We start from the raw sequence: 27979 nt of genomic DNA, 5'->3' as shown, positions 1-27979 counted from the left end.
CGCTGCTCCGCGCTTCCCGGTCATGGCCGCGGACTCCGCCACCGCGGCGGCGCGGGGCGACCGGGACCGCAGCCCCGCCAACAACCCCGGCCGGCGGCGCTGGGCCTTGCGGGGCGGCGAGGAGGACGCGGATGAGGACCCCGCCGTGCTGGTCCTGAGCTACTTTTCCCGGCCGCCCTTCCTCAGCTTCGGCCGCCTACGTGTGGGCGCTTCCCGCACTCGTCTACTGGGCATCGACAACCCCAACGATGATGATGCCGAGGTGGTCATCGACCGCTTTCCGGCCGCTGCCAAGGGCTTCGGCATCGAGCACCGCCGCTTCTTTGTGGAGGTACGGGGATGGAACAAGCCAGGGGACGGGCGGGAGCTCTGGCGGCCACAGGGCCGGGGGCGAGGGAGGAGCGGTGTGGGTGTGCTCGGGGCGGCCGACATTCCGTGCGGGATGTGGGGCGGCCATGGTGAGGGTGTGCTCGGGGTAGCCGGCATTCCCTGCGGGATGTGGGGCGGCCGGCATTCCCTGCGGGATGTGGGGCGGCCGGCATTCCCTGCGGGATGTGGGAGGGCGGTGCGTGTGGCGGGTCGCGTCCCGCGGCCCGGCCCGAAGGGTGGTGGCAGGCCGGGATGCGGCGTCGCGCCCCTCGGTCTGGGGGCTGCCGACGCTGCGAAGGCGCTACAACCTGGTTCAACCGAGAGGTGTTTGCAGTAAGGCTAGAAAAATGAAAAATTAAATTAACTGTTCTTTGGGGATGTTGTTCTAAAGATAGAGACCTGTCAAAATGTTTCAGGGCACGCGTTTAGGAAAAAGGCTGAGGTGAGAGGATGCCAGTTCTCTGTTCTGCGTGTTGTCATAATCAAGACATGCTTAAAATAGGGTTAAGCATTTACGATACCGAAGGAAATGCAAATTGTGGCTTGTCCAATCGATGCTAGTTTTTAAAAGAACAATTTAGACAAGCATGTATCTACAATTATCTACGCTGTCTGGAGTGTTTGCGAGAGAGGAAGAAGCACTCTCGACTTCTCTTGCAACTATGGGCTTATAAAACTAGGGTGAAGTCTCGCTGAAAAGTGCTTATTTTATTCTTAATAATATGTTCGTCTAGGAATTAATGAATAGAAAGGTTCATGACTTCCTTAATAATTTGCAGCGTCTTTTTTTTAAAAGAACTTGTATGGCAAATTTCACTAAAAAAAATTGACACTTATATTTAGGGTTAGCTAAGGTCCTAAGTTAATCAGTCTCTGATTATTTGTCCCAACATACTACTGTCAAAATTACCCAAGAGGACTTATTTGGTTAATATGTGCCAAAATATTATGTAATTTCTTCTACTCGCCTTTACTCAAATCTTCTCCTTCTACTATGTGTTATATATATTCTTTCCTGTTTTCCACTGTAGTTTGATTTAGAGGCATCCAACCTTTTAGCAAAACAACATTTTTGATAGGTGTTTCTTAAATTTACATGTCAAAGGAATATGTCAGTTTTCTGAGGGAAGACTGACATTTAAACATTTAACAATTTTTTATCATTTCATGTTGTCTTAATATATATTACTTCTGTATACTGCTTGTTGTTTGGTTGATTACTTGATCTTCAATGTTACCTAAGTATACCTAAATGCTAGATATTAAATATTTCTTTTTCTCCAATAGTCAGGACAAAGAATATTTGTTTCTATCACATGGACACCACTAGAAGAGGGAAAAATCCGAGAACTGGTGACTTTTGTTGTTAATGATGTTGTAAAACATCAAGCTGTGCTCCTTGGTGCTGCTGAGCAGCCCCCGAAGAAAAAGGTGAGTGTGTGTATATTGTATCTTAAGTCTGTTATTTTGGTATCTCTGATGCAAATATTGTTTTTATTAGTAGGAAATTCAGTGAAGGAGGACTATAAAGTGATAAATGATGCTTTGGAAATGCCCATTGTTCTCAACTTATTTTAGTTGGCTTGAAAAGTAGGTACTAGAGCTTAAAGAATAAAACTGAAACATGACCAAATAAACAGTTTTCAAGCCTGCAAATAAGGCATTGTGAATTTTTAATCAGAGGTTCTTTATACAGTCTTTTTAAACTTTGAATGGGTATATTAGTAATGTTTACTTCTACATGCAGAAGAATTTAGAAAAATCAGCACACTGTTTTATGTATGGTTCTTTTTCAGAGGAGTCTTTGGGATACATTAAAAAAGAAGAACTCTTCAGGAACATCTGCAATAAAAGTTAAGAAGAATACTCTAGAAATTAAAAATGTTAATAAAACATTTCGAGTTTCTCAGAAGGTGGATAGACTTAGAAATCCTCTTCAGTCATGTGAGAATCAGAACATGGTGCAGAATAGTGTGTCCCAAGGAACTGACCCTCTTGCTGGCTCAGAAAATCAGCTGCCTCCATCTCCTATTGCACCAGTGCCAGAGGAAAAAGGCAGTACTGTTCACACACCACTTGCCCTGAGAAGGTCTACGACATTTGGGGATATTGCTGCCTCTGGAAATGAGGAGTTGTTGCCTGAGACAGACACCTGTAACATCAATAAATGTGTTGCTGAGCACAATCAATTGCAACCTGAAAGTGCCTCCAGTTCTGCTGGATTAGCACAATTGCCAATTTCAAATGATGGAGGAGTTCTTAATTTTACGCTCTCACCAGTTTCCACTCCGGAACACTCGGCCTCTGTGCCTGTTTTAAGTACAAGAAGAATTTTAAGTCCAGATGCTTTTGTAAATGACAATTATCAAGTGGATACAGATGTAATAGAACAGCCTTTTCCAATACTGTCACCTGATCAATTTGTGAAAGACAGTTTGTCAGATAAACCATCAAAGACTCCTAAACCCGAGGCAGCGTTACGATCATCCACCACAGAGACTTACGTTGTTAAGAGATTTCTACCCTCAAAATGGAAAAAAGATGGAGGTGTGGAGACAGAAACACATGTTCATGTAGAGCATAGCTTAAATGAAGTCTTTGAGCTGCATAATATAAAATCACAGGCATTTGATTGTGATAAACCCAAGGAGGATCCTTGCAGTTTTCCTTCTGCAGAGGAACTTCAGACTGACAATCCTTCTCAGAGAGAGCAAACAAAAAAGCGTCCAATTCTTTCTGCCACTATCATAAAAAGTAAACCTGGTGTTACTGAAGAAACAAGAACAGAAACCCGCCAGCCAAAATCTAAAAAATGCCTTAATAAAGCAATAATAGGATGTGCTAATGTGGCTCCTGGACATGTGGAAGCAGAAACAACTAAACACCTGCCAGTTACAGCTCCCATTTCATCTGAAAATAGGTGTCACAATGGTAAGGTAAAGTCATCTCCTACTGGATCAGCCTCTTCATGTCGTAAGAGGAAAAGTGAAATATATGTAGGAAATAGTAGAGTTACAGCTCCAGTGCTTGTGGAAGAAGTAGAAAGAAAAAGAGCTTTTACCTCCAGCATGAGCAATCTAACACGCACAACCAGACGACCGTCGGCCTTCATACCTGCAAGTGGAGACAGAGTAGGGCAGAGAAAGAAAGCTGGTGAGCAGTGTTTCCTTTATTTTCCACTTTCTGAAAGATGCCTTTGATTAGGAAATGGGTATAGCAAACTGAAATGTCTAGCAACAGTCAGCTCTGAAATTAGGGCTTTTGCAATTTGTTAGGTATATGTGTTTTAAAAAACTGAAAACTAGATTAGCATTTTGGTTATGTAATTGGCTTCAAATTTACTTTTTTCCTGTGTAAATTTGTTAATGACAATAATGGGTAAAGTATCTAAAAGCTCTTGAGCGGAGACCTTGTTACATAAATCAAATTTTCTGGAAATCTGCTGCACAGTATTTGTCACATGTACGTTTAGCAGTGTGAATGTTTGCCTCCACTGCTGTTGTCACATATTTTCAAAAGTAGAATTGTGAAGGTTGGAAAAGACCTCTTGGAACATTGAGTCCAACCATTAATTTGGCACCACCATCTTCACCTTTGAACCATAACCCCAGGTGCCACATCCATGCACCTTTTCAACACTTCTAGGGATGGTGATTTCACCACTTTCCTGGGCAGCCTGTGATAATTCCTAACCATCTTTCCAGTGAAGAAGTTCCTAAGTCTTTTTCATTCTGCCTGCCTTCTACTGTCTGTGATTAACTTTTCAACATTTGTGTTTGTCTCTGCTTTATTGTTTGCTGAAGATAATTTGTTGCTTGAAGATCAGAAAATGCTGAGGGCTTGCATTTTGGTTTAGTTTGTTTTTTTTAACTGTTTCAACCCCAAATATGCTCTGGAACCTGAAAGGAATGAGGGTTTGGAACTTAAAAATGCGTTTAATATAGAAATTCTAACTACCAGGAAAAAATCATCATGGCTTTCAGGTCAAAATAGCACATGCTGCTTTCTTCAGTTGAATGATCTGTTCTGTGATCTGGATTTGATTTGAGGCTTTCAGTAATGCACTTCAATGTTAGGCTTTTAAAGATAGTCTGCATAAAAGCAATGTGCTGAAAGTATTGATATGCAGCAGGAATAGGTGTGTTATCTACCAGGTTATTTTTATTAATCCTTTAGGATAAAGCTAGATGGACTGGACAAGGGCAGAGTAGAGGGGAGCAATCCCCTCCCTTGACCTCTGGCCACCCCTGTCTCAATGCAGCCCAGGATTCAGTTTGCCTTCTGGGCTGAGAGTGCACACTGCTGGCTCATGTCCAGCTTTTCATCCACCAGAACCCCCTGAGTCCTCCTCTGCAGGGTTGCTCTCTCTGAGTTCTTATCCCAATCTGTTGTCACCTGCAGATGTGCTGAGGGTGTGCTTGATCTCTGTGTCATTGATAAAGTATTAAAGAGCACCAATCCCAACACAGATTGCTGTGGGACACTGCTCATCACCAGCCTTCACCTGGGCATGGACCACAACTCTCTGTCTGCAATTCCTTATCCACCCAATGGTGCACCCTCCAAAGCCATATCTCTCCAATGGGGAGATGAGGATGCCATGTGGGTCTGTGTGGAAGGCTTTGCAGAGCTCGGGTAGATGACATCAGTTGGTTTCCCTTGTTGACTGTGTCAGCCACTCCACAGCAGACAGCCACCAGACAGGTCAGGAACGGTCTGCCCTTAGTAAAGCTGTGCTCACTGTCTTGAATCACCTCTTTGTCTTATATGTGCTTTAACATCACTTCCATGAGGATTTGTTCTGTGATATTCCCAAGCACAGAAGTGAGGCTCACCAGTCTGCAGTTCCCTGCATCCACACATCTTCCTTCCTCCTCTTTTTAAATCATCAATATGTTTTGAATGGTTCATGGGGAATTACTCTAGTTCTGTACATTAGAAGTGATATGAACTTTAATGCATTAACTTTCACTGACATATTTGCTGTTGATATTTGTGTGTTAATGCTTGTAGGTTCTTCACTTCAGAAGGCATCTAAAGCTACCAAGAGAATTAGTAAACCTGTCCCGGGATTGGCCCAGTCACACCTGACATTTGTGAAACCACTGAAAACAGGTAGGCAAACTCCTAGTGTTTGGTAAAACACTGAACAGAATGTCACAATTGTACTGCTGGTGTCAGGTAAGACCTAACTGGTTAGACTGAGAGGAAATAGAAGATAGTATCTGAAATGAATCAGTACCTAGTAGAACAATATGTGTAACCTTTTGTGATCTGTTTTGATTACTTTTAAGAAGATTGGTTGCAATGGTCACCTAAAAGTAAATGTTACTTTTTTAGATTGATCTGTAAATGTAGAAGCTACATTACAGTTCTGCTCCCAGCTTACTGGTGGCTATCAGTTAAATGCCTCTTCCATATCTGAAAACATTTCAAGTCAACAACAGAATACTCCAGAAGAGAAATTCTGCAGAGCTAAGAATATTAAGTTGATCTGATCAGAAAAATGCATCTATAAAATGGTTCTTCCCAAATGTAATCCATTTCGTTTTGGGTTTGCCCCATTGCAAATGGCCTGGGTTCTAGGTGTCTTGTCTTAGTTCCAGGGCTGCAACAGCTCAAGCCATGTTTTGTGGCTGAAATTTATTTAATAGTGTCTGATCTGCAAATCACGGAAGATTTTAACTATCTGCTTTTTTGGCTATAGTGCTAAATGGAGTGTCAAACATTAATCCTTTCCACAGTGAAATGTATGTTGCTTATCAGACGTTTCAAGAACTGCAGAGACTTAAGGTTTTGTTGTTGTGGTTTCTTTTTTGAAGTCATCCCTAGGCACCCAATGCCTTTTGCTGCTAAAAACATGTTTTATGATGAACGTTGGAAGGAGAAGCAGCAACGAGGTTTCACCTGGTGGTTAAATTTTGTGCTTACCCCGGATGACTTCATTGTAAAAACAAATACCTCACAAGGTAAGAGTACAATAATTTTGTCTTCTCATTTTCTTAAGCTTTATGAAATATACTTTCTTAATACTAACAAGTAGTAGTAGTCATTTAACACTAAACCTTTTTGGAGTCATGTTGTCATATTTTTCCTCTTCTCATAAGTTGTGGATGGCTCACTGGCTTGTGGCAAGCGCAACACGCCCCTGCACGGGGAGGGTGCTCTGCAACAAGAACACACTGGAATGTGTGTCTGTGGCACTTCAGTGGGTGGTGAGTGGGGAATCTCCACCTGCTGGAAAATATTATAGCTGGCACTTTACTAAAAGGATAGCCTATTTTTTGTTCTATCTTTAGCTTCATTTGTATCTTAAAACTGAGATCCTAGCACTTCTCACTTATTTAATAAGTATTCTTATATAGTCGACTAGTATTCTTGTACTTGACAACATATATGTAGTGCAACAGCTGATGAGCTTCCTGAAGGATAAATCATCAGTCAGCTTAAAAATAACAGGATGTCAGCTTAAAGAGGGGAAAAAGTAAGCGAGGTGTGCAAAGGTACCTTTATTTGAGAGGTAAATGCATGCTGTTTGTGTGTGTTTAAACAGTAAATGCAGCTGCCCTTGTCTTGGGGGAAGAGAACTATCACAAAAGGAGCCTTCCTAAGGCACCCACGAAAGATGAGGCGTCCCTGAAGGCGTACACAGCTCGCCGAAAGCTGAACAGGCTGCGGCGTGCAGCCTGCCTCCTGTTCACCTCCGAGGCCATGGTCAAAGCCATCCAGAAACTCGAGGTGGAGATCGAAACCAGGCGCCTGCTGGTCCGCAGGGACAGGCACCTCTGGAAAGACATAGGTAGGGGGACTGAAACCTGGAATTCTCTCCTCTTGTAAGTAGGAAAAGGGTTATTCATGCACTGAGTTTGTTTAATCTAAAATTGGTTAATAGAAATTTTTGCATTATTATGAAATTTTTGCTGGATCTAATGCTAAAAGATGCTCTCTTGCAGGAGAAAGGCAGAAAGTCCTTAACTGGCTTTTATCTTACAACCCTTTATGGCTACGTATAGGTCTGGAGGTAAGTGCACTGTGTATAGTCTATAATCTAAGTTTAATGGACATCTAGCAATTTTTTTAGTAGAGGTTGTTTTGGTTTCTTTATATTGTCTGTCATACTAATTCAGGTAGGTTCAATTCAGTTATAGCATGATGCATATATATTTAAAGTTGTTGTAACATGCTTGCTTTAAAAAAGTGATTACCTTAAGAAGGAAAATATTTAATCAAGGATAGCAGAAGTTAATTCTGTGACCAGTATCACAAAAGTATTTCCCTATCAGTTTCACTTTACTAAGAAGACTGCGGTCATCTTAAAGAAGTTCCTGATTGATCTCTCAGGTGTACATGATCAGGCATGTTTTGAAATGAGAATAGATCTTACGAAATTTCCTTTGGCTTTACCTTTCAGGGACTCACTTGAAAACGGCTTGATATTTAGAGACCAATTGCCATTTATTATTATAGAAATTAAAAAATGTATATTGTTAAAAAAAATCGCATAGTATTTAAGGTAACTTTCGAAACTTCTTATTTTTTCCCTTCTTCTTTCATATTAGACTATTTATGGAGAACTGATAGCTTTGGAGAGTAATAGTGATGTTATGGGTTTAGCAATATTTATCCTTAATCGCTTGCTGTGGAACCCTGACATAGCAGCTGAATACAGACATCCCGTCGTGCCCCACCTTTACCGGGAAGGTAACAACTGCTTCCAAAATAATTTCTTTGTAAAACTCAATTTTTAAACTATCACTTATTGAGTTCTATCATTTTAGGTCACGAAGAAGCTTTGTCAAAGTTCACACTGAAAAAATTGCTGCTGTTGGTTTGTTTTCTGGATTGTGCCAAACGGTCCAGATTGATTGACCATGACCCCTGCCTCTTTTGTAAGGACGCAGAGTTCAAGGTGAGAGCTGTGTTTCGATGTCTCCCTCCAGTATTGTCCTAAGACTCAGTGTAGAGTTTTAAATTGTTTTTAATTTCACTAAAGTTAAAGCTGTGTGACTTCCTAAAACAATTTTTAACAAAATACGTAATTTTGAGACTTAGACAAGGAACTATGAAATGTAATTTGGGAGGTACAAGGGGTGAAAATTGTGTTCTGATTGACAAATATTGTACTGTTAAGATTTTCTTTTTTCATTTTGAACTTTAGGCTAGCAAAGACCTTTTGCTTGCATTTTCCCGGGACTTCCTGAGTGGGGAAGGTGACCTTTCCCGCCATCTGAGCTTCTTAGGACTACCTGTCAGTCATATTCAAACTCCATTGGATGAATTCGATTTTGCTGTAACAAACCTGGCTGTGGACTTAAAATGTGGCATTCGTCTTGTGTACGTTGATACAGAATTCTATTGAAATATTTATTTTCTTTTATATCATATTTAATGTGAGCTCATCAGAGGCATTAAACCATGCCATTACCTTTTTTAGGAGAACAGTGGAGCTTCTGACCAAAAACTGGAGCCTTTCAAAACAACTGAGAGTTCCTGCAATAAGTCGGCTACAGAAGATGCATAATGTTGATATTGTTCTCAATGTCCTTAAGGAGCGAGGAGTGCACTTGAAAGATGAAACTGGTAAGGCCTAGAAATCAGGGTTATTCTAAGTGCATCAGATAACCTGTGCATACTTTAATCCCTTGTTTTATTTGATAGGTGTTTCAATTGACTCCCGGGATATTGTGGATAGACACAGGGAACGAACGTTAGCACTGCTGTGGAAAATTGTCTTTGCCTTCCAGGTACTATTGAATTACTTTTTTTTTTTTGTTTTTGCTAGTTGCAAAGGAGTAATAAAGAAAACACCACTCCTTCAGGAATATTTTATTTATGTGAAAGCCTCTACTAACCACATTTTAGACTGAAATAATTTGCTTTGTGCATTCAAAGCTCCATGTAAACTTTACTAAACTGCTAATTGTTCCCTTACAATACAGCTTGGGTGTTTTAACTTTGCTTTTTCTGATACATTTCATTCAAGTTTTTGAAAAAAAAATGAACTTCTGAGTTTATGCTGTATAGTAGCAGAATTGATACTTGAAAGTAAAATAATGTTGATGTCAAACTGCAGGTAGACTCTTAGCAACTGAAAAGGATATTTTTGAGGTTACACTAATAGACAATTATAGAGTAATCTGTGAAGCTATAGCTCTTCTACTTTTTCTTCCTTTTATCTGAAACTGTTGATGAAACAGTCTTGAAGTAAGAATGAGGATTTCTTAGGCATGACTGCAATGACATTCCAAAAGTTAATAGAGGAAGTAAAAATAGTTTTCTTAAGATTGTTTTAAAATACCCTCTACCTTGAGTCAGAGGTATTTTAAAAATAAGTGTCCAACTGACAAATCCAGTTGGAAGGAACATAATATATGAAAGCCAAAGTAAGGTAAAAGTTGAGGTGGAATTTCACCAATAAGGGGTCAGGAATGTAAGTGCAATTTAGTATATGTAAAGCAAGAATATTAAAGACTTCAGCCACAGAACTATCACTAAGCTAGGACAATATAATAAAAAGCAAGTGTAATTATTTTCTTTCCTAAATACTGTTACACTATTAAGTAGTTAACTTCCTTTAGTTAGTTCTTCTGATGCATGCATCACAGTTGTATTGCTTTTGATTAGAGAAATAATTTGAGCAAGTAGTGGCTTTATCCAAGCCCTGTGGATATGCTGCTTGTTCTCCAGCTAGCTCAAGTCCTTTTGGAACCCCCTAAAAGAGGAGGATTTGTTCAAGGGCTCAGTGGAACTGCAGGAAGGACTCGGAAATTGCTGTTTCATCTGAGAGCACATTTAAATTACACAGGGAATTTCCCTGTTTCTCCCAACTATTAACTAATGCAATAACTCTTTTACACAGAACAGTGGGAAGAGTAGATTTAGGGTTTTTTATCTGCCATCTACTCCTGATTGAGTGGCAGGTACTGCTAAGAAGTGAGTAGTAGATTCTCTTTAAAATGCCGTGCCTAAAGCTCTGCACCTGTAATGCAGGACATGTCAGACTGTTGACGTGTCCATTTTTTGTTTTTCTTCCTAACAGGTGGATGTTTTTCTGAATAGGGAACATTTAAAAGAAGAAATTGAGTTTTTGGAGACCACACACAAGAGAAAAGCACTATTGGGTGCTGTCAAGACATTTCCAAATTATGTTAAAGTACAGGAAGATAGTAACTTCTCATCTCAGACTTACAGTGAAAATGTGAAGCTGCTGATGGCATGGGTTAATGCTGTTTGTAGGTTTTACAATATCAAGGTAAATAGGTCTGTGTACACTTCCACAAGGACACCCTGTGCTGTTGTAATTCTTTACAGAGCAGAGTTCTTCAAGCTGTCAGATATGTAGTAGGAGTCAATGGTAATTATTTGTAAATATTCTTCTGGACTTTGTTTAATCTGATTTGAAATAACCATTGTTTTGTGTGTTTAGCTGCAACACTTTTTAAACAAATCTGATCAAAATAATTCCCCTTCAAGTTAGTCTTGTGCATAAAAATACTTTTTAAAAATTGAACATTTTTTGCTGGAATGGCAGTTGTTTGTGGACTTTTACTGAGCCTTCATTTTAAAAGTACTTGTGCATAGTACAGTGTTTATTAAAACTATGAGAATTAAACTAATGTTTGGCATAAGGTCAGTTCATCTCCTCCGAGATGTTTGTTTAGGAAGGGATATGTTTGCTCATTCCAAGAAGTGATGCCCTTGTCAGAGACCTGACTCTGGTCAGACTATAGTAGCAGCTGCTAGTCTTTCTGAAGGATAAAACAGAGCTCTTGGGACTGTTGCAAATTCAGAACTTATTTCTGCATTTGAAAGCCTAGAAAGTCCCTAGAAGTTTGAGATCCTGCTGTAGAAAGATTGGTTTCATAAATGTTTCCCTCTGTAGATTCAGTGTATAATGACTCACACCTCTTCTGTTTCTGGGCTCTCACAGTTGTATGTCACTACAGTAGATGTTCAAAGGAAGCACTAGCTCCCTAATTTTTTTTTTTTTGTTGTTAAAAAATATTTTGCACTTGGTCACATTTAAAGGTAGAAGAAAAGAAACTATATCCAGTTTATATCAATAGACTAGTAAAAAAAATTAAAGGAATTTGTATTTTATTTTATTTAACAGGTGGAAAACTTCACAGTGTGTTTCTCAGATGGCAGAGTATTATGTCATTTGATTCATCACTATCACCCCTGTTACATGCCTTTGGAAGCTGTGTGCCAACAAACAACTCAAACTGTAGAATGTTCAGGAACTGTTACAGTGGGACTAAACTCTTCCTCCTCATCTGAGTCTGATACTTCTCTGAATGTTGTGGAAGAAATGGTTGATCAAAGTGAGTTATTTGATGTACAGAAGTTCATGTTAAATCTCTTTCATTGCACAGTTTGATTTGACTCATGTTTTGTCTTTGCAAAGCTGTAACTCCCTCAGTCTTCTACAAGGAACTCTTGGACAATGAAAAGCAAAACTTCCAACTGATCAATGCTGCAGTTTCTGACCTAGGTGGGATACCAGCAATGATTCATCATGCAGACATGTCAAATACAATTCCTGATGAGAAGGTAAAATGCCTTTAGAGTTGCTGTAAACATGTTCTGCCCTTGTGTGAAGGTGTCCTGCTCTTTTGTAGAGCCCGTACCCTTCAGTGTTCTGTGTTTCTGTAGGTTGTTATCACCTACCTCTCATTTCTGTGTTCACGGCTTCTCGATCTTCGTCAAGAAACGAGAGCTGCACGATTAATTCAGACTACTTGGAGGAACTACAGGCTGAAAAGGGAACTGAAACTCTCTCAGGTACCCTTTGCTTGTGCAATATTCAAAGCTTCTATATTAACTAAAAAAGGAGACTATACATTTAATGGGAAATACAGGTTTGTTGGACTAATATTGGCATTTAAACTAACGAGTGCTATTTCTGTCATCAAAATATGTGGCCTTCTTGGTGGTGTAATTTACTAAATTCCACATTTCTTTTAGACTTTGAAAGTAATTGCAGGTGTTTAGAGGCTACTGGGTTCTTGTTTGTCGCCCCTTAAACTCTTCTCACAGTATTTCACATATAAAATAGTTGCACTGTTTCCTTAAAACTGAAGGAGTAGTTAATTCCTATTAATGTCTATAAGATGAGAGGAGTAATTAAACTTCTGCTGGATTTACTATTTTTGTTAAGGAGCTAAGCTTCAGCAGTCTTTCGAATTGAATTTCATGAGTTCTGGTATTTTGTATCTTGATTTTGTGGTAGTTATACTACATTTAGTGAAGGTTTTAAAACTATGACAACATTAAGGTTGATAAATGTCAGTGCTGTGTTTTGCTGGGTTACATATTGGTGTTGGAACAGTGTTCAAGTGAAATATTCCAAGAATCTGTGCCATAGAAAGGGACAGAGGTTCTATTTGCTTTTTTTTGTCTCCAGTTTCTTTACTATATAAAATCTACACAACCTTAATGACGATGACAAAACATTCCCTTTACAACTCTTTTGAAATGACTTATTGTAAAGATGCTGGTGGGGTAGAAGGAATCAAAACCAAAAACCTTTAAACATTGCAGGCATTATTTTTAATAATTAATCTTACAGTGTGCACATGTGTACTATAATTTTATGAAATTGTTGTAGATAGTTGTTCAAATCAAAAATTTGAGTGAAAATTCCATAGCTAATGTCCAGTGGAAATTTACATTTTGTAGGAAAGAGACAGAGCTGCTCGAATAATTCAAAAATCTGCAATGAACTTTTTGGCTCGCCGACGCGTCCTGAGGAAAGAGAACGCAGCTGTTTTCATCCAGAAGCACTGGAGAGGATACTTGGCCAGGATGACTCTCTTCAATCTGAGAAAGGCAAAACTGGAGGAAGCCAGAAATAAATCTGCCATAGTCATTCAGGTAATACAATCTAAAGTGAGACTGCATGGCAAGGAAACCTCCTGAAACCTCTTAGAAAAGAGCCTCGCTAAGGACCATCTGTGCGGCTTGCAGCAATTAATGCTTTCATGATATATAATACTTTTTTATTATCTTTTCCCCTCTGTTTTTGAGAGGTTTACCAAGTGTTGCTCTCTAGGGAAAGATGGTAATGTGCTATTAAATTGACAACTAATCTTTCTTGGTGAATATTTTGGACTACCATAAGCTTTAAAACACAGGGCCTTAAACAATTAATGTAAAGAGTGATGAGATTGTGTTGGTTTTCTTCTTTGCAGCTGTTGAACGTTACTTAAAGAAGCTTTAAAATATTTTAAATTACTCTCCTAGTGTTGTATCACCTGCAGTGGGTGGGTACATTCAGAGTGGCAGACGTGGCAATGGTAGTTGGGGCAGTTAATTCAGTTTCTCAAGATACTTTCACCACCATTACCCAAAGTTAAATATTGCACTTCTTGGACGTTTTAGAACGGATATTAAAGAATTGTTGATTTATCAGGTAGTGTAAAAGGGAATCTGCTGTTGCAGAGGCAAATTGAGGCTTTTCCCAGATTTTAAAATGCTTAAACATTTAGCTTTTTCTTTTTGACTTCCTAGGGATTAAGACCTAGAGATGAGCTCAGCTGGTAAGAGCATGGTGCTAATAACACCAAAGTCATGGGTTTGATCTTGATATGGGCCATTCAGTCAAGTGTAGGGCTTGATCTTTGTGGGTCCCTTCTGACTCGGAATATTCTGTGGTTCTCTGATAAGTATAGGAGTAAGAAATCTTATGAAGTCTGAAGATGACAGTCCTCATTCATGCTTCACATACTCTGAAGAAAATACTAAACTTTTTGCTTTTTTTCACCTGCAGACTTATTGGAGGAGATACTCTGCAAGGAAAAGATACTTGCAGCTAAGACACTGTGTTATTTTTGTACAAGCAAGGATAAGGATGGTGAAGTCTGTTGCTGCATATAAACGAATTGTTTGGGCTACTGTTACAATTCAGAGACGTCTGCGTGCAACTAAGTTGGCAAAAATAGATCGGCAAAGATACGAAATCCTAAAGTCTTCAGCACTTACTATTCAGTCTGCATTCAGAAGATGGAGAAGATACAAAATTCAACAGAAAATTAAAGCAGCTTTGGTGATTCAGAGTTATTTCCGGAAATGGCAATCTTCAAAACTGGCTAAGAGAAGGAGGGCTGCCCTTGTCATACAGTCGTGGTACAGGATGCACAGAGACCTGAAGCAGTATTTGCATGTTAAGCAAAGTGTTATTAAGATTCAGGCTTGGTACAGGTGTCAGCTGGCCAGACATGTTTACCAGGAACACAGGGCAAAAACAGTGACAATTCAGCAGTATTACAGAGCTTATAAACTGGGCAAAGCTGAGAGAAAGTCTTATTTGCAGAAGTGTGCAGCAGTGATAGTTCTCCAAACTGCTTTTAGAGGCATGAAGGCACGAAAGCTGTACAGACAAACAAAAGCAGCGTGTGTTGTTCAATCACTGTGGAGAATGAAACGAGAGAAGCAAAGATTCCTGCAGTTGAAAAAATCTGTTACTACATTGCAGTCACACGTGAGAAAATACCAACAAGTAAAAAGATACAGAGATATTAAGAATGCTGTTTCTGTAATTCAAACTTGGTACAGGGCACATGTGGCTGCTAAGAAAGCAGCTGCCGCTTTCCAGAGGGTGCGCCTGGCTGCCATTGTTCTCCAGTCTGCTTACAGAGGGATGCAAGCCAGGAGGCAGGCTCGGATCCTGAGATCTGTGATCAGAATTCAGTCCAGTTTCCGTACTTATGTTGCCCGGAAGAGATTTAAAAACTTGAGAGATGCTGCAGTGAAGATTCAAGCTCTTACAAAGATGAGGCAAGTCCGTAAGCGTTACTGTGCGCTGAGGGAAGCGACACTTTATGTCCAGCGAAGGTATCGCTCTCAGAGATGTGCTCTTCAATTGAAAGAAGATTATAGGAAGTTGAAGAGATGTTGCATAAGAATTCAGGCTCTAGTTCGAGGCTATTTTGTCAGGAAACAAATGCAGAGGTGGAGAGAGGCTGCAATATTACTTCAGGCCTGCTACAGAATGAAAAGGGACCGGCAGCGGTACTTAAGCATCTACAGTGCTGCCACTGTCATTCAACAACATTATCGTGCCTGCAAAAAGACACGGTGTCACAGGCAGGAGTTCTTGCAAGTTAGAAAAGCAGCTGTGTGCTTACAGGCAGCCTACAGGGGTTATAAAACACGCAAAAGGCTGGAACTTGAATGCAGAGCTGCTGTTAAAATTCAGACTGCTTTTAGGGCTCATGCTGCACGAGTGAAGCACAAGCAAATGGTTCAGGCCTCCATTGTGATTCAGAGGTGGTACAGAAATTGTCAGGGTGGTAAGAGGCAAAGACTGAACTTCTTAATGACAAGAACAGCAGTGCTTTCTTTACAGGCAGCTTTTCGTGGCTGGAAGGTGCGAAGGCAGATTCAAAGACAGCATGTTGCTGCTACTAGGATACAGTGTACCTTCAGAAAATTCATGGCTGTGAAGAAATTCAGGCTTGTGAAGCATGCTGCGCTAACCATCCAGAGGCATTACAGAGCCAAGGTTCTAGGCCAGAGGCAATGGCAAGAATATGTTCAGCTGCGAAATGCTGCAGTGTGTCTTCAGGCACTATGGAGGGGGAAAGCTGTGAGAAAAACTATTCAGAAGAAACATTGTCTTGCAACAATTATTCAGTCATATTACAGAATGCACATAAATCAGCTAAAATACAAGGAACTCAGACAAGCCACTTTGGTGATTCAGAAATACTACAGAGCCTACTGTATGAAGAAAACCCAACGTGCAGTTTATCTAAAAACCAAGGCAGCTGTGTTAGTCTTGCAGTCTGCTTACCGTGGGATGACTGTGAGGAGACGACTGAACAAACTAAACAAAGCTGCTACAACTATACAAGCTGCCTTCAAATCTTACCTTGTCAAGAAGGAATATGAAAGACTTAGATCTGCAGCTATAGCCATTCAAAGGCGTTACCGTGCAGTAGCTCACGGTAAGTGTCAGCGGCAGCAGTATTTGTCTTTAAAAAGAATCACAGTCCAAGTGCAGGCAATTTACAGAGGTGTAAGAGTGAGGCGACAGGTTCAGCTTATGCATCAAGCAGCTGTTTGCATCCAAGCCACATTTAAGATGTATTTCATGAGCAAAAAATATCAGTCAATGAAAATGGCAGCAATAAGAATTCAAAGGCAATACAGAGCATTTTGTTTAGGTAAAGTACAACGCAAAAAGTATTTAGAGCTGAAGAAGTCTGTTACTATCCTCCAGGCTGCTTGCAGAGGCATGAAAGTCCGACAAGACTTAAAAACAATGCACCAGTCAGCAGCAATAATCCAGTCCTATTATCGGATGCACAAGCAACAGAGAGATTTCAAGAAGTTGTTGCTTGCAACGAGGCAGATTCAGCAGTGGTTCCGTGCTTGTAAGGAGAGAGACGCAGAGGTTCACAACTACAAGATTATGAAAAATGCTGTACTACACATCCAGGCTGCGTTCCGTGGTATGAAAACAAGAAGGCTCATCAGAACCATGAATGAATCGGCTGTGGTTATTCAAAGAAGGTTTAGAACTTTCCTTGAAAGAAGACGTTTTCTTTCTATGAAGTCAGCTGCTGGAGTAATTCAGAGAAAATACAGAGCAACAAAACTAGCAAATATTCAGCGTCAAAAATATCTCTCTCTCCTTAATGCTGCTGTTATCATACAGTCTGCTTATAGAGGATTTGTGGTAAGGAAAAATATGCAGCAAATGCATCAAGCTGCTACAGTTATTCAAGCAATGTTAAGAATGCATAAAATTTATGCTTCTTATCAAGCACTCAGGCTTGCTTCAGTAACCATACAGCAACGCTATCGAGCTTACAGGGAAGGGAAGCGTGAGAGAGAAAAGTACTTAAAACTGTACAATTCTGTTTTAATTCTTCAAGCTGCCTACAGAGGAATGAAAGCAAGATGTTTCCTGAAGAGACAACATGAGGCAACACTTATAATACAGAGAAACTACCGAATGTATAGGCAGTACTGTCATTACAGAAGAGTTCAGTGGGCAGCACGGCTAATACAGAGGAGGTACAGAGCCCACAGGCTCAGGAAAATTGCTGTAGAGCATTACACTTCATTAAAGAAAGCAGCAACTTGTATCCAGAGGGCTTTTCGAGACATGCGAGCGAGAAAACAACAACGAGAAATGCACCGTGCTGCAACTATGGTTCAGAAAAACTTTAAAGCCTTCAGAGGACGTCAGCGATATCTCTCTCTTAAAGCAGCTACTCTTGTCTTTCAGAGAAGGTACCGTGCTTTGGCTCTGGCAAGGCAGCATGCTTTGGAATATCGCTCTCTCCGCAGAGCAGCTATTCACATCCAGGCTGTGTACAGAGGTGTCATGGTGAGGAGGAGTCTTGAGCACATGCATTCAGCTGCCAGTACAATACAGGCAACCTACAGAATGCTCAGGGATAGAAGAGCTTATCAGAATACAAGGATTGCAGTTGTGGTTATACAGAACTACTATCGATCCTATTTGAAAGGAAAGAACCAACGCAAGAGATATCTGGCAATGAAGAGTTCAATTTGTGTTATTCAAGCAGCATACAGAGGCATGAAGGCACGGCAGGAGCTGAAACTCCTGCACGTTTCAGCAGTTGTAATACAGTCCCGCTATCGCATGTACGTGCAACGTCGGTGTTACAAACAGCTGTGCTGGGCTGCCACAGTCACACAGCAGAGGTTCAGAGCCAAAATGGCAAGAGAAGCTGCCATGAGGAATTATGCAGAAATAAGAAGGGCCGTCATTTGCCTTCAAGCTGCTTTTCGTGCTAGGAAAGCCAGGCAGTTGTATAAAGCCAACGTTGCTGCACGGCACATTCAGTCATTGCTACGAATGTGCGTGGAGAGGAGACGCTTTCTTGCACAGAAAGCAGCAGCAGTAGTGATCCAGTCCATGTTCCGATGTCAAAGAGCACGGGCGCGCTATGCACTGCTCCGGAGCTCTGTGGTTTCTGTTCAGAGGTGGTACAGGTCGTGTCTCAGGGCTCGTTCACAGAGGGCAGAGTACCTGGCCCAAAGACAAGCAGCAGTAGTTATTCAGTCTGCCTTCCGAGCTATGAAAGCAAGAAGAACGGCAAGGCAACTACGAGCCGCGAGAAAGATTCAGTCTTTCCTTCGGATGGCTCTGCAGCGGAGAAAATACACCCAACTCAGAGCAGCAGCTGTTACACTGCAATCCTATTTCTTAATGCATAGATGTAAATCCCAGTATATGAGCTGTAAAAGAGCAGCAGTTGTCCTGCAGAGGCACTACCGGTCCCACCTGACTGTGAAGCACCAGAGACTGGCTTACTTAGAAACCCGGAGGAACATCATCCTTGTGCAGGCCACAGTCAGAGGATACATCAAAAGGAAGAGGTTTCTCAAAATGAAACAATGTGCAATTAAAATTCAGGTACTGTTGAGTGAATAATACTAGGATCTGGGTGTTTTGTTTTTCATTTGTAGGTGTTTTAAAGATTTACTGTTCTTGCAAACCACAGTTTAAAGCTAAAGTAGAGTCAGTTCCTGGAGCACACTAAAGGGTAGATGTATAAAGCTTACTACCACAGTACACAGAAATAAGGTTCTTTAAGATAACTGGATTTCACCTCTAAATATTAGTGACTTAATGAATGTTTTCTTTGATGGGAATATGAATGAAAGCTGTCTTGATGTTGTGTAAGAGGGTGCTGGTAAGGGGGTATAAATTGACATAAATGGCAAAAAACCACAATTGCTACATTCTTAAAGACTCATGTTTAAGAAGGTGTGAGGAAACCAATCATGTTATTCCTCCTGGGTTTACTAACTGTCCCTAGACTAATCAAAGTGCCTAACATTTTGAAAAGGAATTTAAGGAAGCAGATTTCCGCAAATCCAGGAAGAAAGAGAAATAAATAATGTCTCATAATAGTTTATGGCCCTGAGAAGCCTGATCTAATGGGTATCCCTGCCCATGTTGGGCGGGTTGGAACTAGACCATCTTTAAAAGTCCCTTCCAACTCTAACCATTCTAGGATTCTATGAGAATTTCTTAGGTTGGTTTTACTCTCTTATTGGAGACCACATGCTCTGCTTAACTGATGGATGTGCTTTCTTCACCACCATGTTTTGGGAGGATTGGTCGCTGCTTAATTATTTTCTGAACAACATAATGATCGTTACTTTCCTTAAAAGGTAGAAAAAAGAATTAGTTTTTGACGTGGGAAAGATGTTTATTTATATTGCTGTTTTTATAATGAGCCAGTGAGTACAGCTGTACATAGAAATATGCAAATGTTCCTGGCTGATATGATGCAAGTTGAGATATTCCAAGTTTATCTTTTTCTTTGAAGGCCTCTTTCCGTGGATTTATTCAGAGACAGAAATATCTTCTGTGCAAGTTTTCTGCTGTGTTAATACAGCAGCGCTACAGAGCCCATCGGATGCGAAATGTTGATCAACACAGATTCCATCAAATGAAAAAGGCTGCCATTACAATTCAGGTAATCATAAAAGTGGTTTTTATTGAGTGTTTGTTTGGGGTTTTTAATCTCTTGTATTTGTTTCTTCACAGTATAGCTATTTTTGCAGACTAATATTAAAGAGTGGTATTTGTGGTATTTCCCTGAATATGTTTCACTTGCTTTTGAAAACATCTTCTAGTTGTGAGAAATTAAATATCTGTAGTATTTTAGAGCTAGAATTCCTAAAAATTGTTCCTGTTGATGTGGTATTTTTAATTTTGTTCATTCCATTAACAGTTCTGATTTCTTTTTATTTTTCTTTCTCTAATAGGCAGCATACAGGGGTTATAAAGCCAGGCAGCAGTGGATTAGGAAAAGGAGAGCAGCACAAGTGATCCAAGCGTGGTTCCGAGGTCACAAGGCACGGAAGGAATACACATCTGTGCTCAGAGCTGCCCTTGTTATCCAGAGTCACTTCAGGGCCAAACAGCTGCGGGCTCGGTAATAGCAAATCTGACATACATCATTTTGCTTTTCAGAGCTTTTGCCATGTTATCATGTAGTGATGTACTGCACTCTTTAGAGCTCTTCAGGTTCTCAGGCTCTGCCCCTGCAGCATCCTTGTAACGTGTGTGTATGTGAGTATAACCCTACTGGTGCGGGTAGGGTTATTGTTTTGCACAAAATTTTCATTACATTTAATTGTTTTCCTGGAATGAAAGCTCCATCACAAGTTTAAATTATGTTTATTGGGGCTCTAGAAAGAGGAAGCCTTGATCTTTTTCCACTTTTTTGCAAGAAAAATGTTCTGGAAATTGTTAAAATTCCAGCATACCACTTATTGGTTGAAAAACTATTTCATTTTAATCCACAATGGAATAGTTAAACTGGCTTATGTTTATTTTGCTATGAGATCAGGCTGGTGGTTCATCTCATTCTCAACTGTCCCATGCCAGTAGCAGTAGGAAATGTTCAGTAATACAAGGTCCTTATTCAGTATCCCTGCTTCTTAAACATCCTTGCCTATTCCTGTTGTTATCCTTTTGTGGACCTGTTGTGTGTCAATTTGTCCAATGCCTTTCAAGCTGCTGTGTCCCTCCCCAGCTCCTTTGGCAGTAAGTTAGGGAAATACTTCCTATGAGAAACCAGGAACTATCTTCTGTTTAAAATCAGTCTTTCTGCCAGTGTCGCTGTCTATTCCCATTTCTTAGTGTTCCAAGATCTGGTTGAGAACAGCTCTGCTTCCCAATATCTATGATTTCATAAAGCATCACTGTTTTCTTACTTACAAATGCATTTCCACGTTAGGTTTTTGAAAATGAAGTCCTGTGTCCTTACTATCCAAAGAGCCTGGAGAGCGACCTGCACTGCTCGAATGCTTCGGCAGCAGTTTCTGGCAACCAGGAGTGCTGCAGTGAAGATTCAGTTGGCATACAGGCAGTACAGGGCCTGGAGACTTCTAAGAGAGGTATGTTTTCACTTGCACTCTGATGTGTCATGGTTATTTTCAAAGTTTTCCATTTCTTTTTTTTGAGTGATTTTTATCATCAATGTACAGAAGCAAAGAAAAGGTGGAACCAGAGCAAAGATTGAACACTCTTCCAAATATTAAATATCCTTTTTTGCTCTAAGCAACAGGGTTGATTCTTGATTTTTGAATGGTTCCAATTGTTGAATTGCCCCTCTATATACTGACACCAAAATAAAATGCCAAATTTTCTGCTGGCTTTATTGCTTGCGAAAGATTAAGCCCATGTTTTGACCTCATTTAGGTAAGTGAAAAGACCTTCTAAACTGTGAAAGTGCATTTTATGTAAACTGCTACTGTATGAGTTTACTTGTATTTCTCATTCCATTGTTGTTATTATGATGGAAAAAATGTCTAGAACTTAAAATAATATTGATCCTGACATGAATGAACAAAAAATTAATCAATATTCTTTAATAACATTCTTCAATATCTTTTTCAGAAGCACCAGGCTGCATGTCTGATCCAAAATGCATATAGAGGCTTCAAGGCAAGAAGGAAATTTGTTCAACAAAAAGCTGCTGCTGTAATTATCCAAAAACATCTGCGGGCTTGGCAGGAAGGCAGGCTTCAATTTATGAAATACAATAAGACTAGAAGAGCTGTCATTAAACTGCAAGCATTTATCCGGGGTTATTTAGTCAGGAAAAAGGTTGGTATAATTGAAATTAAAACTTTGCTTTGGATGTGAAGTATCTCTAGAGCTGTTTTACCATTAATTCTGACTGGCAAGGAGAGGAAAACTTGATTTCTTAGTGTTGAAATCAGGTTCTTGTTGGCTGCTTTGAGTATTGGGCAGATCAGGACAGATCAAACACAGTTTGAGCCTTTTCTTGCAGTCCTTCATAGAACTCAAGTAGTTTTTCACTGTTGGGTGTTGCTTTAGCTTCTGAGATCTTTGTGGCTTACCTATAACTGATAATTCTGCAAACAATGCAATTCTGCACAATGCTTGCAATGAAATTGTTCTCTGCTATGTATTGATGATGTTTCTTACGATCACTTCTGTGTGTTACCATTTAGATTAGAGACCTAGTACTGCTGAGGGATAGCTTACTTTTGTTCTGAGGTGATTTTCAGTATCTAGTAGTATATTGCTGTGGATTGTATTCTTTGTGTGGACATCCAGCTACCTCAGAGTATGCAAATTAATGATGTTCCCTCTTTTGTTTTCCTTCTACAGATTTCAGAACAGAAACAAAAGAAGAGACTTCTTTATTTTACAGCAGCTGCATATCATCATATCTCTGCAATTAAAATTCAAAGGGCCTACAGGATTCACCTCACCTTAAAACTTGCACAAACCCAGATCTCATCTGTTCTTACTATACAGGTTGGTCCGATTAAGACTGAATGATTTGTGTAACAGTTTTACTTGTTTTCTATGAGCTAAGCTGTAGCACTAAGACAATGTAGTTCCTTCAAATGTGAAAATAAAGCTAAATTAAGAGACTATGAATTATTAAATAGTGCTGCTTATACTTAGCTAAGCAAGCTCTGGAGGCTTTAAGCATTAGAAAGCTGAGGATGGATGGGAAAGTTTCTTTCCTTCACACCCTCAAACTTGCTAAAGAAATCTGAGTGTGTCTTAGCCTATTTCTTTATATCCTAGTGGAAGTAGAAAAGATCAGACACAACAACCTGTAAGGTTTGTGAAATGTAGAGCATCTCCTTACATGAACAAATCCCTTGGGATACTGTAATTTATTTGGTTGGATGCTTCCGATCTGCCAGTGGTATCAGAGTCTGCATAGGTTGCAGCATTTTAATAAAACTAGGTTTTACTTATCTAACAACAAGATCAAAATCAAGTCTGTATGGCAGCACTACCAAATTGTAAAAATCATTTTCAGGTCTCCAAACTGACCATGAAATTAGTTCCATTATGGGAGGTCTGCACTGGATAAATTAAATAGGAGGTCTGAAATGGCTGTTCTTTGGTCAAGGATGTCATGGCAAACTTTGCCCTTCTACTTCTTCGTTTATACAAATCTGTTATTTCTCCCCATGAGTTAGATTTTCTCTTTAAGGCAAGAGAGAATGGGTGGAAAAGGGGTTTTTTGCATTGATTTGGAGCACAGTACCTTGTCTCCCTTCTTTATTTATAGAAGGGAATAAACAGAGCTGGGAAATGAGGTGAGTGGAGTGGTGTTTCTGCTTAAAAGCCAGCCAAGAGAAAGACCACTCCTAGGGCATAGTAATGCTGGACACAAGTATAAATTGGGAGAGTTACATATTTTATATTTTGGTCAGCCCTGAAGTGGTCAGACAGTTGGTCTGGATGATCACTGTAGGTCCTTTCTAATGGAAACCATTCTGTCTATCCCTTCCTCTACCCTTCTTTCCTCAATGCTTCCCTAGTGGCTCCTAGTTAAGATTTCATTGTGCAGTCTAGCATTTCAGCTACACGAGGCCAGTCAGAGTCACGGAGGTTATTGCGACTGATGATGTTTATAGTGCCTGTATCTGTCAAAGCTCGTGTTAAAACGCTCAGTTTTTATCAGTGCTCATTTAGGTGGGGGGAAGGGAATGTAGGGGAAGAGTTTTAGGTAAACAAAGAAAGGTACTTTCATTTTAAACAGAGATGGTTCCGAGCAAAACTGCAACGGCAGAGATTTGTAAGAGATTACCGAAGAGTGGTTCAGCTGCAGCGCGCGGTGCGAGGCTGGCTGAGCCGCAGGAACGGGGCAGCAGCCGTCATCCAGAGGAACGCGCGGACACTGCTCGCCCGCAGGCGCAGGATGAGACTGGCAGTGGGAATTGTCAAATTTCAGGTAAACGCCTCCCGTAAGAAAATAACGCGTTTGGGTTTGTTTATTTTTATTGTCTTTTTTCCTCATGCGTTTGTGGGGAGAAGAGAGATCTTTGCTTTGGGTGATGACTATCAGTGAAGTTGTAAGCCAGGTCAGCTTTGGATTAGTCATGAAAGCTGAAGGCAAACAGATCATGAAGGTATATTGAGCAGATAAATGATTGAGATGGCTTAGGTGGGAACTGTGTGGACTGAATATGCATGGATTATTTTGCCTTTTGCCTTGAAAATCCAGTATTTGAAAGATAAACACTGAGTGTCAGTGACTTAAAACTGAATATCCAAGGTTATTCGGTACTTTGTCAGACTTGTGTAAAACTGATTTGGAATGATGATGAAAGTTCTGTTGTCTCGTCTCTCCTTTACAACCTTTTGTCTTCGTGGAATTCCTTTTCTGTAGGCATTGTGGAGGGGATATTCTTGGAGGAAGATGACTGACACAGCAAAAACCAGAGCTTTAAGACTCAGCTTAGAAAAGGCCAATGAAAAGAGCAAAGAGGAAAACAAACTGGGCAACAGAACTGCAATTGCAATTGACCACCTTCTAAAATACAAACATCTCTCCTACATTCTTGCAGCACTAAAGCATCTTGGTCAGTATTTTGTTTTACTGTAACTGATTTTCTGAAATACTGATAAAAACTGGATTTTTTCAGCTGAGGAGAGCTCATAATGATATTTTGGCTTTCTGCATTACTATAAAATGTGAGTGTTAGAGGGTATAATGGGGGATTTTCCAGACTAAAATTAGATTATTGATTTAAGAACAATATTCTTAAATATTCAACAAAATGGTTATGTAGAGAAAGGAAATCCTGTATGATTGCTCTAATTTCCTGTCAGTCCTAGTAGTGCTATACCTGCGTTCATTATAATTTGTATTATCAGTGTATGTTCTCTGAGGATTGTTTTGCCTGCTTAAATTTTTAGTCTGGAATATTAAAAGTATTGTTTTAGAAACACTTAATAATTGCAGTTTTTACTTTGCACTCCTACTTAATAATAGAGAAAATCCTGGTTTGCACTAATTTTGCAAACTTCAGATTTTTCTCTATTTGTTTTTCTTTAATTGTTTTAGAGGTGGCCACCAGGCTGTCCCCAGTGTGTTGTGAAAATATGGCCCAGAGCAGAGCAATCTTCAGTATCTTCATTCTGATTCGAAGCTGCAACCGAAGTGTTCCATGCATGGATGTGATCAGATATTCAGTTCAGGTTCTACTCAATGTTTCAAAGGTAACTTGAATATTTTCTTTTGCAGGTTTATAAGCAATGGGCTACTTTATTTTTAGTACTTGTTTATCCACAAAATTTCTGAATTAATCAGGAGCAACAAAAGTAGTAGCTTTGAATAAAAATAGGTTCTGATTTTTCACGGTTATTTTGAAACCAGTTATTTATTTACCTTGTAGTAGTTATATGGAGGTTTTTGGGGAAAAAAATATTTCATGGCCTTAAGGCAGTGCAAGGTATGACAAGTATTTTTAAATTTCTCTGAAATTATTCTAATTTATTTCTCTATTTTAAATATAAAATGAGATTCTATGGGCTTCTAAACAAGGGAGGAAACACAAAAGGCACCTTTTTATAATCTGTTACAATTGTGTAAATACAGAAGTGATTTGGATATTGCTTGGATACCAGTTCAGCTACAACTTTATTCTAGGGGAGAGTATGGGCTTTGCTTTTTCCTCTAACTCTAAAGAGTAAACTGTGAACTAAGGATTGTTTTAAAGATCTGTCTATAGAAGCTCTCTTGTCTCTTTCTTGTCTAACAGTATGAAAGAACTACTCAAGCAGTTTATGAAGCTGAAAATTCTATAGATACTTTACTAGACCTACTGCAAATGTACAGAGGCAAAGCTGGGGACAAAGTTTCAGAGAAAGGAGGAAGCATTTTCACAAAGGCCTGTTGTTTGTTGGCCATCCTTTCAAAGGACTCAAAAAGAGCTTTGGTAAGCCCTAAATGTTTTTGGTTCAATTTAATATACTTTTCTTGTGTGTTTTGGTGTTTTTTTCCCTCCCATACCTGTTATGGCTGTAATATTAATTTTGACTGAACTCTGGTTTAAAAAAAAATGCATTTTCAAGATGGTGAACGCTCATATTTTCTTGATTTAAGCTGCTGTTGAACTTACAGTATTGACTGTGTGCTGTTTTCACCTTTCCTCAGGAAATCAGAGGCATGCCAAGAACTGTTTCTTGCATCCAGAGCCTCTATAAACTCACAGCTCGGAAACACAGGATGGATGCAGAGCGAATACTTGTGAAGCAGAAAACAAACACTGCCTTAGGTGGGAGCTCCTCTGTTCCAGTAACTCCTCTAAGAATAAAAACAGTTTCAAGGTAGGTGCTTAAAAATTAGTCTTCTATTTATGATGTGGCATTGAAGTATTTTAATGCAAGCCACTAATCTTTTCACAGGATTAAACCAGATTGGGTGTTGAGGAAAGATAAATTGCAAGAAGTCGTGGATCCTCTGCAAGCAATTGTGATGGTGATGGACACACTTGGTATTGCCTGCTACTGAAATGTAAATGATGTATAGGAAGATCTATTTGTACAGTATGTATGTAGTAAAATGGATAAATGATTTTGAAAAAAGCAAACAAGTGTTAAACTGCTGTTGGAAATGTTTTATTCAGATTGGTATTAACATTTTGGTAACTTTTTGTATTGCATTCAGTTTTGGAACCCCATTTTGTACTACTATCAAAGCAATTGTACAATAAAATCAGTTAACTGGATTTTACTGGAAATTTCACTGGTGCAGCAATACATTGTTGTCACACAACTGTTAATATTGCAAACAGCATTCTTCACTCCGATTGTAGAATTCTGTTAAAAGCAGTTGTTTGTGGGGGACAGTAGGGGACAGTAATGTCTGATCTAGAGAGGTGTAGAAAGGGAGGGTTGGGCTGTGGATTTCAAAACTGGCTGGTTTTGGGAAGCTTGAGTTTACCTCAATAATGACTTGGGGGGTCATGTGTGACACCAAGAAAATACAATTTCTGTTGTGTAAACATTGCAAGACAGTGATGGAACAACAGGGTATTGTGAGGGTGAGTTTAGAAATACTGACCTGACATTTTAAGGGAGGTGGTCTGTGAGTTTTTTCTTCCTATCAAGTGAGGAATACATGCAAGCATGCATCTCCTCTAGCTGAATAGATTGTGTTCATCACCGCATCCCTGCTCATTCTGTTCTCTTCTGCATTCTCAGAATTGCATTTTTTAGAGAAAGGTCAAGATAATGCAAACTGTAAAATTATACCCTCCCATTCCAAAATTTAAGCATTATGTCTCTAATGATGCTAAATTGAATGATAACTATTAGTGAGATGACTGTAAATGAAGTTCATTTTTTGTTTTGGTTTTGTTTAAAAAAAATGCTTGGAAGAGGCTTGCTGTATTCAACACAACTCAGATATAATACTAGTGGTGGCTATGTTCATGAAAGGAAGTCCAAAATAATGAATATCTATAGCATGCAACTGCCTGGTTTGCTCAGGGGCTAGGCTAAAGGATAGGAGAATTGTCTGTTTCCTCTGATTTCAGCCAAGGTAAATAAAATAATCTGATAACAGGATGCCCTTTAAACTTGGGACTCTGGAGGTTGTGAGGGGAACAGTGATCAGAAAGTTTAAATTGTTCCATAAGCTCGTTGCCTGATTTCACTGTAAAATGATAAATTGCAGATGACAAAGTGTGTCAAATGGAAGTAGAATCCTGCCAGTCTAGTGCTAAGGTCTTTTGAGAACTTAATGCAAATGAAAATAGTTTTTCCAGTGAATTAACTTGTTACAAAATACCACAGACATTAAGGCATTTTTTTGAATACCTT

The 27979-nt window shown here is 39.6% G+C and overlaps 1 protein-coding gene across 1 annotated transcript; it reads left to right on the top strand.

Moving 5' to 3' along the window:
- Positions 1-22: 22 nt before the first annotated feature.
- ASPM (assembly factor for spindle microtubules) lies at positions 23-26825 on the top strand. Its single transcript, XM_062497265.1, has 29 exons — positions 23-331; positions 1657-1800; positions 2166-3522; positions 5383-5484; positions 6192-6338; positions 6923-7168; positions 7323-7390; positions 7929-8070; positions 8148-8278; positions 8528-8703; positions 8804-8949; positions 9028-9113; positions 10409-10621; positions 11483-11693; positions 11777-11922; positions 12025-12153; positions 13051-13245; positions 14141-18766; positions 19689-19838; positions 20131-20300; positions 21108-21267; positions 21770-21979; positions 22511-22660; positions 23910-24101; positions 24540-24732; positions 25218-25372; positions 25915-26091; positions 26310-26482; positions 26561-26825. The coding sequence occupies exons 1-29, from the start codon at positions 23-25 to the stop codon at positions 26664-26666; spliced, it is 10410 nt and encodes a 3469-aa protein (XP_062353249.1). The 3' UTR covers positions 26667-26825.
- Positions 26826-27979: the final 1154 nt, after the last annotated feature.

This window comes from Cinclus cinclus, chromosome 8 (genome assembly GCF_963662255.1).
Source record: "Cinclus cinclus chromosome 8, bCinCin1.1, whole genome shotgun sequence".
Classification (NCBI taxonomy): domain Eukaryota; kingdom Metazoa; phylum Chordata; class Aves; order Passeriformes; family Cinclidae; genus Cinclus; species Cinclus cinclus.
Note: the sequence above shows the minus strand (reverse complement) of the source record. Positions and strands in the feature narration are given on the sequence as shown.